This window comes from Pleurodeles waltl, chromosome 5 (assembly GCF_031143425.1).
Source record: "Pleurodeles waltl isolate 20211129_DDA chromosome 5, aPleWal1.hap1.20221129, whole genome shotgun sequence".
Classification (NCBI taxonomy): Eukaryota; Metazoa; Chordata; class Amphibia; order Caudata; family Salamandridae; genus Pleurodeles; species Pleurodeles waltl.
This window is the reverse complement of record NC_090444.1, coordinates 977,850,236-977,865,527: the sequence shown is the minus strand read 5'-3', so window position 1 is coordinate 977,865,527 and position 15,292 is coordinate 977,850,236. Positions and strand designations below refer to the sequence as shown.

Below are 15,292 nucleotides of genomic sequence, written 5' to 3'. Positions count from 1 at the left end.
TAAACATTTTTTTGTTACTTCAGAATCACTATTTTTGAAGGTAGTAAGATTAGACCGACAAACAGTCGCCAAATAACTCGCTGACTTGCTCTTTGTTTTTCACCCGCTTCCCATGTTGTTCCACACATTCCTCAGATAGGGATTCTTTGTTCCATCCCCCCTACTATGTCTTCTCCTCCTCCACATGCTTCCAACCTTTCTGTGATTCTTCTCCTTTCAACTGGAATGTAAAGTTATTCTCCATCCATCTACCCAGTCACTCACCACCTTCAAATCACAACTCAAACCAGCCCTCTCCTTACAGTCCCTGCAGCAAGGAGGAACTGTGATATATTTTTCTGGAGGTACAAGGGGATACAAAACACTTACTCTGATGCAGTTTTTCTGAGGTTGTACACCCGAGAATCTAGTATTTCCTCTGCCACCACCCAACGAGCCCGGATATTTCACGTTCAGTGTACAAAAAAGACCTAGAAAGTCTATTTTTCTTTTTTGAAATACGTCTCCTAGCTATATGTTTCTTCTGCCTTAAATTCATCAGGTATCTCTCATTTGGAGTTCTCCATGTTTACTTAGTTAAAAGAGGCAATGTAATTCTTTACTTTTTGTAAAAAAATTGTTGAGCTCTGTAAAGCGCTCTGACGCCCTCTTGGGGTCTGTATCAGTACTAAAAAACTCCAAATAAATACATTTTAAAAAGTACTTGTGCGTAGATCTTCAGGTGCTCTTTGTGCCTGAGAAGTTGCTGCTGGGGGTACCCGTGAAAATAACTGTGGCATGTTCCTTGCACCCTAATGTGAATTTGCCATGTTTGACGAATCTGTACAAAATGGCGCAAGCATGTGGTCTGTCAGGTTCTAGTTCTTTATTCAGTTTTTGTCCCATTTGGTTAGGGACGCAAAAGCTATCTGGGGCAAGTGAAAAACAGCATTTCCAAATTTAAATTCCAAAGGAATTTTTGCTCTCCACTACAGCAAAAATGGCTGAAGGAATTACAGTAAACCTGTCATATAGATAGAACTTTAATTAGAATATATTCGTTGCGGGTTTGGTGCAAATTCATCAGTTTTTGAAATATTTGCACTAAAAAAAAAAACTATTAGATTGCTTTGAAGGCCAGGTGTTAAGGATATTTGGAATTTTAGAGTCTCACATAGTTTCTTGCTTTTTAGCTCGCAAATAGTTCAGGAATTTCAATTCAAAGTTAAAACAAATCTGATTGGCTGTGAGAGTTCTTTTCCCGTCCTGCTTTTAACTGTTTATAGATCTGTACAAATATAGTGGCATACGTGAACCCCCACAATCAGACTGGCTGCAACGACTTGAACAATTTTGTTGGGTGTGTTATTACACAATGCGAGGCATTTTTCAAATGTTTCCACAGATCAGACTGTGTGAAAAAAAATGTACACAGTTAGCTGTGGGGTTTGGGGTGAATGCCCAATTAAAATGGAAATGCGTGAAAACAACAGAAAAACTAGTGCAGTATTCGTGCACTTTAAAATGATATCTGTATGGTCTGGTCTGCCAGTTGAGGATTCTTTGACTTTGCAGTTTGTGAACAGTTCTTGCGCACACAAAGTGGGAAAAGTTTGAAAGTAAGTCTAAGCATGGTATTTTGTCCTGTATGTATACCCTGCCACTGTACAACCTATGCTACATTCACACAGACATCCTGTGTGGGTGACGCTAGGCAGCTAGAAAGTGTGACAACGCTTTGGGAGAGAGCTGCAGCGGCACGTCTAGTAGTAGATCTGGCGTCTCCTACTTGTCCTCCCTCTTTAAGGTTGCTATGAATGTCACCATTCAAAACTTTAAAATTGCAGCAACCTCCAACATTGGGGTCTATTTAGCCTTTTCAAAGACGGTGTCATTTAACCCCATGTGGACCCTTACAATATCATGCTTACCAATATGTGCTTTTGTAAGACATATATCAGACATTATTCCTTTATTTTGGGGTGTCAGGAGTGGAAATACACCATAACATAATTTCAGACTTTATTATTTAGTTTTGAAAACATTTCGTATTAGTTTAGTTTTCGAAGTGCATCAGTTACAGCTGTTTGCATGCTGTTTTTTTACTCGATCGTCAATATGCTTTTTCGTTTAAAGTGCCAGTGCACCAGCAACAAAAACGTATTATTTTCTGCTTCAGTGTGCACCTTGATTGCTAGTTTATATGTTGTACTGTTATAACAAAACTGCCTCAATCTGGAAATGACTGAGACATTCATATGTTTGTGGCATAGATAATATCTTCTAAGAGCATTCCCTAAGCTGAGGTGGATCCTTACAGGTAAAGTTTGTCATTTTTGCTGAATGCATGATTTCTTTGAAAGAAAGGTGCGGGCATGCTCTTGCATGGAGTAAATTGAGACAAATAATTCACTGCTTGGTTGATTCTCATGGGGGAAGGGGGCTTCGTACACTTGTTCTCTCTGTCATGCATGGGCTTCTGAGACAGACCCTCCTAGACAATGTACCATGGCAAGTACGTCAAGTGTGCCAAAAAAACTGAACTTCCTAACTCAAAAATTCTACGTTTGTTCTGAAATTGCTACAAAAGACATACAAAAGTTGCGTGTTAGGACCAATATTCTACTTGCGGTGCCATGGTACATTACTAAAAGGGACTGAACACACGATCATCTGCTCACAAAATCTGCCTTTTATTTCTATCTAAATGGTAGATTGCACCAGAAACACATAAAATCCTAGCCTTTGGTTTTATGTATCATTCAGTGATGTACGAGTTTTAAACCAGTGTACCTGAATTAAATGCAATCCACTGGCCTAGGCTTCACTTGTATTGAGTAATGCAGGCAGGTGAGTGTGTTTCACTTAGGACGTGTAATGCTGTTTTGTTAATCTGTGGGAAAACTCAAATCTTTTGTTATCTTAGGTCCTACGAAACTGTACACAGAACTAATATATTTTTTTTAATTGGCAAAATATAAAAAATTTAAATCATAAAACCAGAGGCTACTGAGTATGTGAGCGAGAGGATAAATTAAGCCCAAATGCCACTCCAAGCAACATGGTGGCATAATTTCAGATAAGGCTATGCTTTATAGTAGTGACATCCTGGTATATCCTGATCTGCCTTTTCTTTGTTCTTTTAATGAATCCGCTCTATATTCCTCCTTTTGCTATTGGAAATGTTTAATGTTTTCGTTTTTTAAAATTATCTTGGTCAAGTTTTCTTATTCAAGTATAAGTGATGTATTTCTGATTTCTTGTTCGGTGAGAAAGGTTGATAGAAAAGCCATTACTAGGTTATATAAGTGGAGCTCACTGGTACACTTATACCGGTATCAGCCCTTACTGCAGACAGATGGTTCATGGTGGTCCATCTCCCATGGGAATGTGCTCCATCAGCCAGTAGATATAAGTTCTTTTATCTATGATTGGGTGATTGTGAAAGCAATTTCCAAAACCCTCTCTAGAACAGAGCTTACCACAGAACAACTATTTTGGTTGCTACAGCTTGGAGTGAGTCCTGAAGAGGGGCTTGGTCTGAGATGATCCTGAATGGTTGGAGCCAGGTGTGTACATTTCAAATAAAAACTGGTCAGATTTTGGGCATAAACCCTCTAATTTCCTGATACTTCTGCTTTTCCACACAAACAATCACAATCCTTATTCGAATTGGTACATTTCTGGTAACAGAACAAGATGTTGCCTCTCTATCATCATTAATAGATTGCACCCTGTGTCTTTTCTAATGAGTAGGGTTTTTTATGGCGCAACAGAATTGACCAAGATTGGGAGAGGCTAGAAGCCATGTACAGTGTAATGTCAAGGATGCTTTTTGGGCTTAGGGCAAGACATACTTAAGGGCCTCCTGTTCTGAACAACTTTGATTTTGTGCTAATTCAGGTTGACATGATGTCATACAAAATTGAATTAAACAATACATTTTCAGAAACGGGATCACAAAAGACAACTGAAATATATCCTTACAAGGTCCAGAAAATTCTTCTGATGACACTGGATTGAAGCACCCAGAGTCAGAGGTAGAGGTAGGCAGAAAGAGAGATAAAGGTTGAGCTAGATAAATTAAGGTGATAAAAAGAGAAAAAATCACTTTGGTTGAAAGATGGGGACCTTCGGTAATTGCCGACTTTGCCCATGCCTCACAATGACTCTACAAAATTATAAAAGGTCAATACAAGGGGGAAGTAATCCTAGACTTCCACAGAAAACTGTCTAGATGACAATTACATAAATACAATCCCTGGTATATTATTATACTTTATTCCTTTTTACTTTGTTAAAAAACAAATTTTCACAGCATGTATTGTACATGTTCTTTATATGATATCTGTGGTAGTAGGTGCTCCTATGTTAAAACACAGTGAAAGTGAATATTGTGAAGAATAGTGATAGTGATATATACAAGATATAAAGAAGGTGGTTAAGAACAATATGGACTTCTAAAGGCGCCCACAATCCAGGAAGCCATGAGGTCACAGGTTAATATCAATCTACAATCCACATTCGATTTGTTGTCGACGTTTCGATCCCGTTAAAAGACATAAATCATTAGAGGGTCATCATCAGGACTGAGGATGTTTCCTGTCGGTAGCACCTAGAGATTCCAGTGATTGGTTAGTGTCTTCTGGTCAGTGTCTCCTACATTATCAAGTGTTATTAGAGGTGTGGTGGAGCCTGGAATGATTTAGTTCCAAAATATGGCGTGCTTCTTAAGTTCAGTGGGCCAGTCTTGTGATCAAATGGCTGGAGAGGCTCACAAAATTTGTATATTTTCACTGGGCAATGCCCACTCGTATAGCCGGGAAATATTTACTTCAAGCTCACAATGACTCTAGCCAGGGGAAAAATTGATTGAGAAAAAACACATGCCTGATAATGCAGCGAAGGACCAGAGAGAATCTAGGAACATTTTGTCTCACAAACTATAAAAGAAATACTGCAAAAGAAAAAGTAAAAAAACATATGGAACATCAAAGACACATTGTCAATGCACAGAAGATGGGAGAAACTGAGAAGCAAGAAATCAGCATGAAATATCTGAGATGACCCACACTAATGAGAGATCATATTCATTACATAAGTGTGAGAAAAGATTCCGTAATAAATTAAATGTTTCTAAACACCTTTAAATATAAAGCCGGAAAATAACTCTTAGAAGCCACCATGTGCAAGACAAAGCAGAGCAAGCAGGGAACTGCCAGGTGGATAACTTAAAGGCGTAACATAATTCTGGTGTGTTTCAGGTAATGTTGGAGGAAAAGTAGATTCACTCATTTTATGGACGGAAACATAAGGACAAATAAAAAATTGTCAGTATTTGGTTTGATATATTTTTCAGCCTTAGGTCCCTTCAATCTGCTGCATAAAGTCAGTTTACTGTGGAAACGAAAGACAAGTTAAGGGGATGATTTTTTTTATATTTGTTTATATTGGCATTTAGAAGAACCCTGAATGTGATTTATCGTTTTTCCAAGTTTTCCATATGGTATATGAGGCAACATTGACTGCTTGTTTTTCCTCCCTCAGTCTTCTCATAGTCAAACTTATAGTATTGCAGTCAATTACTAAAGCCATGCTTTGTGTCACAGGCCCATCATCTGATCTCCTGAACTTCTGAATTTCCAGGTGCCATGATCAAATATTTTTTACTCTTGAATCCATACGTGGTATGTGACACACACAGCTGCTCAGGACTATTACTCAGTATGGACGCTGATATTGACTTTCTACAATCAATCAATCAATCAATCAATATTTGTAAAGTGCGGCTACTCACCCGTGAGGGTCTCAAGGTGCTGGGGGGGAGGGGCCTCATCTGAAGAGCCACGTCTTGTGGTTCTTCCTGAAGATGGTGAGCAACAGGCTTTGTCTGAGGTGCAGGGGGAGGTTGTTCCAGCTCTTTGATGCAGTGTAGGTGAAAGATCGTCATCCGGCAGTAGTTTTACGGATGCTAGGGATGGTGGCCAGGGGCATCTGGGCAGAGCGGAGGGATCTGGTGGGGGTGTGGAAAGAGACGCAGTGGTTCAGGTAGGCTGGTCCGGCGTTGTGTATGGTCGCCGTATGTGTCGAGCTTGCTAGTGACTAAGGCGTGGGTGACTTTCCTGCAACAGTCTGCTGGGTTCCATCTGAAGATCTTCCGAAGTTTGCGGAGTGTGTGGCAGCAGGTGGAGGTGACAGAGTTTACCTGGCTGGTCATCGATAGGGAGGAGTTGTAGATGATTACTAAGATGTGGGCGTGCTTGGTCGGTGCAGGGGGGATGCTGAGGGATTTGGGCCACCAGGAGTTGTCCCAAGCAGAGGTGGCATTTCCAAAGATGATGAGCTCAGTCTTATCAGATTTGAGCTTGAGGCAGCTTTATCTCATCCAGGTGGCGACGGCTTCCATTCCTGAGGGAAAGTTCCTTTTGGCCATATCTGGATCTTCGGTGAGGGAAATGATGAGTTGTATGTCTTCGGCATATGACACGATGTTCATACCATGGCTTCTGATGATGGCAGCAAGAGGGGCCATGTATACGTTGAACAGTGTGGGGCTCAGTGAGGATCCTTGGGGGACTCTGCAGTTGGCTCCTGCGTCCTCCCAGAGAGGAAGGAGTTAATCCGTTTGAGGGTTCTTCCACGGATTCCTATGTTGTGCAGTCTGGTGCACAGAGTGCTGTGGGAGACCGTGTCAAATGCTGCTGAGAGGTCGAGGAGTATGAGTGCTGCGGCGTGGCCATGGTCTAGGAGTAATCAGATGTCGTCAGTGGCTGCCAAGAGGGCTGTCTCCGTGCTGTGGTTGCTGCGGAAGCTGGACTTGGAGCTGTCTAGGGATTTGTTAGCCTCGATGAAATTCTGTAGTGCGTTGATTGCTCTCTCCAATACTTAGGTGGTGTAGGGTAGCAGAGAGATGGGCTGGAAATTCTTCAGTTCTGATGGGTTGGCTGAAGGTTCCTTCAGGACAGGGAGTATTTCAGAGTGTTTCCAGTCCTCAGGGAATGGCGCCCATGTTGATGGAGCAGTTGATTGTGTTATGGAGCTCGGGGACGATGGATGCTCTGATGTATATGTTGTGCAGGCAGGGGTCCGAGGGGTCTCTGGAGTGGGTGCTGTTCATGGTGTTGACTGTTTCCTCTGTGGTGAATGTGGACCAGCTGAGGATGGTCTGGGTGGGTTCTGAGGGGGTGGGTCGGTCACAGGTTCCAGTGCCAGTATTTTCCAGGAGGAGGCTGTCATAGATGTCTTGAATCTTGCGGTGGAAAAAGGAGGCAAGTTTGTCACAGAGCTCCTGTGATGGGGGGATGCTGGTGGCTTCGGAGGGGGGATCTGTAACTCGTTGATGACTGAGAAGAGTTCCTTAGAGTTGTGTCTGGAGGAGAGGATGCACTCCGGTAGTGCGTCCTTCCTTGTGTTCCTGATTTTTCATCGGTGGCAGGCAGTTGCGGCTCTGAATGAGGCTGTTCTTCCATTTTTTCTCTTAACGTCTGCGGGTATGCTTTAATTTTTGGAGTTCGGTGGTGAACCAGCAGGCTTTCATAGGTACACGTTTGGCCAATGTCATCCAGAGAGGGGCTAGAGTGTCAGCACATTCGGTGATCCATGCGTTGAGATTGCACACTGCTGTGTTGGTGTTGTTGGGGTGAGGTGGGAGGGATTTGGCGAGCGATGAGGTGAGTTGCTCGTGGGTGATTTCGTTTGATTTCCTGTGGGGGATCTTGGAGGTGCGGGCACGGATGCTGTGTGCGGTGATTGTGAAGTGTATGCAGCAGTGGTCGGTCCAGTCTGGAGTGGACATGGTCTCGATGGTGATTCAGTTGCTTGAGGTGAAGATGGGGTCCAGTGTGTGTCCTGCAATGTGTGTGGGTGTGGAGACCAGCTGTCTGAGGTCGACGGTGGCGAGGTTGTTGAGTAGAGTGGTGGTGATTGGGTCGGTGCGGTCCTCGAGGTGGAAATTCAGGTCGCAGAGGAGGAGGTAGTCGACTGATGCCGGGGTCTGGAGGGTAGCGATGTCTATGATATTGTGTATGAAAGCTGGGCGGGCAGGGTGGCCTGTACACCAGGGTGCCGCGGACGGAGGAGGTGTGGTTGGAGTGAACCAGGAAGTGAAGGTGTTCCATGGTGGTGCAGTGTTCTTCTGGGACAGCCTTGACACGTAGTGACGACTTGTATATGATGGCGAGTCCTCCGCCCGGGCGGGAGAGCCAGTCCCTCCTTAGGATGCTGTAACCGTCGGGAATGAGGATGGCGATGACTGGACCCGAGGTGGGGGTTGGTCCAAGTCTCAGTAAGGAAGGCAGTGTTCTGTCGGGTGATGTTGATCAGGTCCCAAAGTTCGGTGGCGTGTTGTGGAGGGAGCGGACATTCAGGAGCAGGTAGCTGAAGGGGTTGTGGAATTTGTTGGTATCTTTGTGTGCGGAGAGTACCTTCAGCTTGTTGAGGCTGGTGCTGAAGTTGCAGTTCCTGCAGGTGAAAAGTCTGTGGGTGTCCTTGGGGTAGATGGTGCAGCAGTTGCTAAGACATCCGGTGTTGAGGCGGAGCAGGATCTCGGAGTTTTAACAGAGGCAGTCCAATGGGTGGTTTAATGGCGATCCAGGGTTCCTGGCCCTTGGTGCGGTCCAGTCGCGGACGGGTGTAGACGAGTGCAGACGGGCTTGCCTTTGGTGCGCCCGCTGCTTGCGGCTTCCATTAAGAAGGGGAGGGGTTGGGGGAACTTTCAGCTGGGAGGCGGGAGGGCGGGAAAGATGCTTTGCAGGGGTTGGGGGCAGGAGAAAGGAAAAGGGATAGAGGAAAAATGAGGGATGATAGAGAAAAGGCAGAAAAAGCATGAGTGAAAGAGCGGCAGAGAGAAAGAAAAATAAATACTTGTGATGGCCACTAAACCACCAGGAATGAGGCACAGGGATGAGCCTGCGGGTGGAGGAGGGCCTCGAACTGAGAGTCAGGAGACTCTCCGTACGTCCCAGCAAAGGCAGAGGCAGCAGCAGCCAGAGGAGCTGGGGAGGGCAGCAGACTCTGACCAGGAGGTCAGTGAAGTTGCCCTCTCACAGCACTGTGGCCACCATTAAGAAGGGGAGGGGGTGGGGAGAGCAGTCAGGTGGGAGGTGGGAGGACGAGAAAGGTGCTTAGCGGGGAGGAGGGCAGAGAAAAGAGGGGCAAAAGGAAAAACGGATAGATGGAAAATGAGGGGTGATAGAGAAAAAGGCAGAAAAAGCAAGAGTGAAAGAGCGACAGAGAGAAAGAAAAAGAAAAAGAAATACTTACTTGTGATGGCCACTAGACAACAAGGGATGCGGTGCAGGGACGAGCCTGCGGGTGGAGGAGGTCCTCGAACTGAGAGTCAGAAGACTCTCAGTTGATCCCTTCTAAGGCAGAGGCAGCAGTAGCCAGAAGAGCAGGGAAGGGCAGCAGACGCTGACCAGGAGGTCAGTGCAGTTGCCCTCTCACAGTGCTGCGGCCGCCATCACAAAGGGGGGGAGGCAGTCAGCTGAGATGCGGGAGGAGGGCAGAAGAAAGAGGGGAGAAAGGAAAAAGGGACAGAGGAAAAACGAGGGATGATAGAGAAAAAGGCTGAAAAAGCAAGAGTGAAAGAGCGACAGACAGAAAAAGAAATACTTGTGATGGCCACAAGACCACCAGGGATGAGGCGCAGGGACGAGCATGCGGATGGAGGAGGTCCTCGAACTGAGAGTCAGGAGACTCTCAGTTCGTCCCAGCAAAGGCAGAGGCAGCATCAGCCAGAGACACTGGGGAGGGCAGCAGACTCTGACTAGGAGATCAGTACAGTTCAATGACAGACAAGACACAAAATGCCATTGTTTTTGTAGATAATCTACAGTTCAGTGTAGGAATGTCATCCAGGGCTGTAGAAAATGGCAATCCAGCACGCTCTCTGGGTGTGTATCCTACATGCTCGAGTTAGCAGCATTCTCCTTTTAATGTCATAGATGGTGGCATGTTCGTGTGTCATCATACTGTGGGCCTGATTCACAAAGGTAACTTACATTTTTGAATAACTTTACTACTTTTGATTATTCACAAAGGGCCTTTTTCATAAAGGAAACTAACACTTTTGAGTAATTTGTACATTTGAGTAAGTTTTATAAGTGTAAGTTGCTGCTAAAAAACAGTAGCAAGTCCAGCACCGCACATGGCCAACTAGTGCCGCTATACACCCTTCCATGGAAAATAATGAAGGTAGGGAACTAGATAAAACCACATAGTAAATATTGTTAAAGGTAAATAAATATAATTAAATGTTTAAAATAATTAAAAAAAATAGTAAATATTTACTGTTTAAATTTAAAATATTGTATTACTATATTTTGAATGAAAAAAGAAACATAACAATATTTTTATATTACACATAACCAAACTAATTTTAATTCATAACTAAATTAATTTAAATTTGCTATGTACAACACTTTTTATAAATAATGCAAATTACAAAATTATTAATATTTCTTAAACTTCGGGAAAAATAATTTTCATGTAATAAAATATATTTCCATTTATAAATGTTTTAAATCAAAATTAAGTTAATAGTGCTATATCATTTTTTATTTTGTTCTACACTTTAAATAAATATATAAATGAAATTATATTAATATTTCACATAAAAAATATTCATATTTATTATTTAGTTAAATAAATCTTTTATTTTTTCTAAACTGTACCATGCAGAAATATCTGTCCTGACTGTGAAGTCTCCCTTTACCATACATAACTGTACCATGTACTTAGGATGGCTTCAGACATTTCTGGAAACGCAGCTAACAAATTATCATTTCAGTGCTTCTTGGCCTCCTTACCCTTATACTTCAGTATGCTGACTTTGGAGAAGGATTTTTTGGTTTGCCCAACAAGAATGCAAATAAGCTTCACTCCCCCTCCTTAGCATTCTTAATCAGATTAGGACTTTGTAACTTTGTTACATGTTTAGGCATCCCACAGTGGTGTCACATAAGGCCCAATGCTCCTTGTGGAGCAGTTTGCCACAACAGCCCTTGCAACTCGTCTACTGTTTTTTTCCCTAAGATCACTGTGTGGATGCTGCTAAATTCAGCCTCTATTGTGGCAACCCTGCTTAGAAGCAGTGTTACTACCTAGTAGGCTGGCCTGAGAATTGTGTGTTTGCTTGCATATTAGCTAATCAATTGCACCCGGACTTGGTCACTTATATCTATCTAAGTGAACAAGCAGCCCAACTCCACCAGCTAGGGTTGGCATACATCAGTGGATGCAGCCAAATTTATTTTTGCTTATTACTGTATTAAACTCTCATATACTTGTTGACTGACGCCTGATGTTCTCAGGAAGGGCCATCACTATAGTGTTACTATCTGCTTTATGCCCATTGTTGCATGAACATGATATTTTTTTTTGGACACCGTCACAAAGGAAGTTGCTAACATTACCACTGTGGTTCAAGGAACATGGGCTTCACCTGGAAGGTCATGTCAAAAGGTGCTACATAAATGGTCCTGAGTGTGCTGCATTCACTGCCACACTTGAGCCATCAGTCATCTGGCTCTTCACCAGTTGGTGAAATCCCCACATGGAATTTGACAATGGCGAGTGAGAACAAAGAAGAGACAGGCACCCAGCATGCTCACTTCTAATAGAGTATGTCCTTTTGTTCTCCCATGTGCAACAATGCATATTTTCATGGTTTGTTATGGGGGTATGTACGTGTGTGTGTGTATGTGTGTGTGTGTGTGTGTGTGTGAGTTCACCAAACATTCTTAAAAGAGCAGCTAGTTCTACGCTTGCAAGTTTTAATCATTGGACCAGTCAAGAGACTTATGAGTTTCAGTTGAATCAAAAACAATTTTATTGTATTTTAAAACCATATTGATCTAATCAAAAATAAATGAGAGACTATCACAATATATTAATACAAGTAGTACTTTATGTTTGGAGGATATAGTGATACCCGCAAGTCTGTGTATTCCTTACAATGCACAGTTGTTAGAAATGGGGTCTTTGGTTGGCAGTCAGGTTACCCCCTGTCCAAGCAAGGACCCTCACTCTAGTCAGGGTAAAGGAGAATCACGCTCAGCTAACCCCGCTCACCCCATTGGTAGCTTGGCACGAGCAGGCAGGCTTAACCTCAGAGCGCTAGGTGTGAAGTATTTGTACCAACACACACAGTAACTCAATGAAAACACTACAAAATGACACAACACAGGCTTAGAAAAATAGAAAATATTTATCTAAACAAAACAAGACGAAAATGACAAAAATCCAACATACACACATCAGGCTATTAATTAAAAAGCAAAAAGAGTCTTAAAACCTTGAGAAAACAGGTAAAACACTGTTAGCATTGAAAAGTACCTGGGTAGCGCCAAAATAACACACATGGGCGAGTGTGTAGAAAAAGGTAAGCGGCGCGTCGATTTCTCACCTGCAAGCGAGACGGTGCGTTGTTTCTCCTTCTCCGATCGGGTCAGTGTGCGTCATTTTTCCTCCCCGCAGGGGAGCGATGCGTCAATCCGGGCAGCACTAGGGTCTGGGCAGGCGTTGCATCGTTTTTCCGCGCCCAGCAAGGTCTGCATCTAAAATCCTGCCACACTGTTTCAGCAAAACCACGAAATGTGGGTTGCGATGTTATCAGCCTCTGTCAGCGGGTGTTGCGTGCCGTTCTTCCAGCTATGTGCGTCAATTTTCCAGCCACGATGCTGGCGGCGCGCCGTTTCTCAGCTGCATCTCAGAAAGTGCGTCAATATTTTCCCGGTACGGCGGTCTGCACGTGGATTTTCAGTCTTTGGTCTGCCAGCATCACCTGTCAAGGCCCCAGGAACTGGATAGGGCACCACTTGGCAGGGCAGGAGCCTCAGCAGAGAGTCCAGGTTCTGGCAGGAGAAGTCTTTGATGGCCCTGAGACTTCAACAACAGGAGGTAAGCTCAGGACAAGCCCTTGGAGATTTCTTCACAAGCAGGAATGCACAACAAAGTCCAGTCTTTGTCCCCTTGTACAGGTAGAAGCAGCAACTACAGGATAGCTCCACAAAGCACACTCACAGGCAGGGCAGCACTTCTCCTCAGCTCTTCAGTTCTTCTCCAGGCAGAGGTTCCTCTTGATGTCCAAAAGTGATCTACAGTCTGTGGTTTTAGGTGCCCTTCTTATACCCATTTTGGCCTTTGAAGTAGGCTTACTTCAAAGGAAAGTCTCTCTTGTTTGTGAAATCCTGCCTTGCCCAGACTAGGCCCCAGACACACAACAAGGGGTTGGAGATTGTATTGTGTGAGGGCAGGCATAGCCCTTTTAGGTATAAGTGACCACTCCTCCCCTCCCTCCTAGCACAGATGGCTCATCAGGATATGCAGGCTACACCCCAGCTCCCTTTGTGTCACTGTCTAGAGAGAGGTGCAAACAGCCCAACTACCAAACTTACCCAGACAGGGAATCCACAAACTTTACTAAAAGATGTATTTTTAAATTGTGAGCTCAGAGACCCCAAACTCCATATGTCTATCTGCTCCCAAAAGGAATCTACGCTTTAATCATTTTTAAAGGTAGCCCCATGTTAACCTATGAGAGAGATAGACCTTGCAACAGTGAAAACGAATTTAGCAGTATTTCACTGTCCGGACATATAAAACACATTAGTATATGTCCTTCCTTAAACATACACTGCACCCTGTCCATGGGGCTACCTAGGGCCTACCTTAGGGGTGTCTTACATGTAAGAAAAGAGAAGGTTTAGGCCTGGCAAGTGGGTACACTTGCCAAGTCAAATTGGCAGTTTAAAACTGCCCACACATACACTGAAGTGGCAGGTCTGAGCCATGTTTACAGGGCTACTAATGAGGGTGGCACAACCAGTGCTCCAGGCCCACTAGTAGCATTTGATTTACAGGCCCTGGGCGCCTCTAGTGCACTATACTAGCGACTTACCAGTAAATCAAATATGCCAGTCATGGAAATCCAACCAACAATACAATTTACACAGAAAGCATATGCACTTTAGCACTGGTTAGCAGTGGTAAAGTGCTCAGAGTTCTAAAGCCAACAACAACAGGTCAGAAAAATAGGAGGCAAAAAGATTGGGGATGACCTTGCATAAGGAAAAAAGTCCAATGACAGGGAAAGATGTGGCCTTGCTATAGCCTAAGGGATGGTTCATATCATGTGTTATAAGCTAGTCAGTGCATGTGACAAGTCAATCATTGATTCAGGTACTTGAAGACTCACAAAATGTTCACAGTGCTGAGTGTTGTGCAATTAGGTGAGCAAAGGGGCTCATGTTTTTTCAGATTTCTTATATATTTAACAAACTTATACATACCCTCGGAATTTTTGAGATAGCTGCCAATTGGGTCTTTGGCTGGCAAGCTATAACCTCACATCCACTAAGGTATACTAAGCTGTTTTGTCGATGTGGGATTGGACGCTTATGCCAGTCACCAGGTAGGGGCATCAGACATGGAATGTGCTGTAACCTTCTACTCTGGGTGATACCTTCCTGTGTTATAAATGTTGAAGCAATTTTCTAAATTAAAAGATTGGTGGAGGAAGTGGACACTCCAAAATCTAGACTGAGTGAGGTGTGCCTACCAAAGCCGCATAAAGTTGTAACACACAGCCTGATACTCATTATTTTGTGCATGTAAGGCAAATGTATGTGCAAAAAAATATTGTGGAATCAGTAGCAGTGGCCATTTGTGTTGGTAGATAAAACATATCACTGTGGACAGTCTTCTAGGCAGATTGTCCGCTGTCATAGCTATAATGTTATGGCAAGGCAGTGGGAGTTTGAGGTAGGAACAAGAGGGAGGCCCATGCAAAGTGTGGGGTGCACCCAAGAACACATACATCTATGGATGTTAACAAAAATGTTGCTTTCTTTGACTTTATTTGGGTGTGAAAGGATCGGAGAAATATCAAATTTTATGGAATAGAATATTAAAAGAGGTTTCCTATGGTTCAAATATTTTTCCATGTAGACAATTAACTGAAAAATAAACTATGCCTCATATATACGGCAGAGGCACCATATATACTACACCCCTCTAAAGCCAATCAACAGGATATGCCTGGGAGTCAAGAAGAATGCTTTAACATTTTTGGATTAACACAGATTTCCACTATCAACCTGTTGCATTTTGTAAATACAAAAATCTATGCAAAAATAGACTCTTGTGTACACATTCTTGTGAATTGGTCCTGCTGTGTTTGCCATACACATTGCTTACCCTGTGATAGATACAGAGGGTGAACTGATAAATATTGCAACTGGCATGCAACCAAAACTAGGGTGTATAGCCCTGCAAGGAGTTAAAAAGACAGATCCGTACCTAAGTCAGTGCC

General features: G+C 43.4%; 1 protein-coding gene across 3 annotated transcripts in view; it reads left to right on the top strand.

The window, feature by feature from the left end:
* ADGRG6 (adhesion G protein-coupled receptor G6) overlaps positions 1–15,292 on the top strand; it is a 513,628-nt gene that overhangs the window by 475,243 nt on the left and 23,093 nt on the right. The window contains exon 25 of one of the 3 annotated variants that reach the window (XM_069235132.1): positions 2,253–2,299. The exons of the other annotated variants lie outside the window; for them this stretch is intronic. Within the exon in view, the coding sequence (XP_069091233.1) occupies positions 2,253–2,266 (14 nt within the window). The 3' untranslated portion in view covers positions 2,267–2,299. The remainder of the gene's footprint in view (positions 1–2,252; positions 2,300–15,292) is intronic. 3 annotated transcript variants of the gene reach the window in all.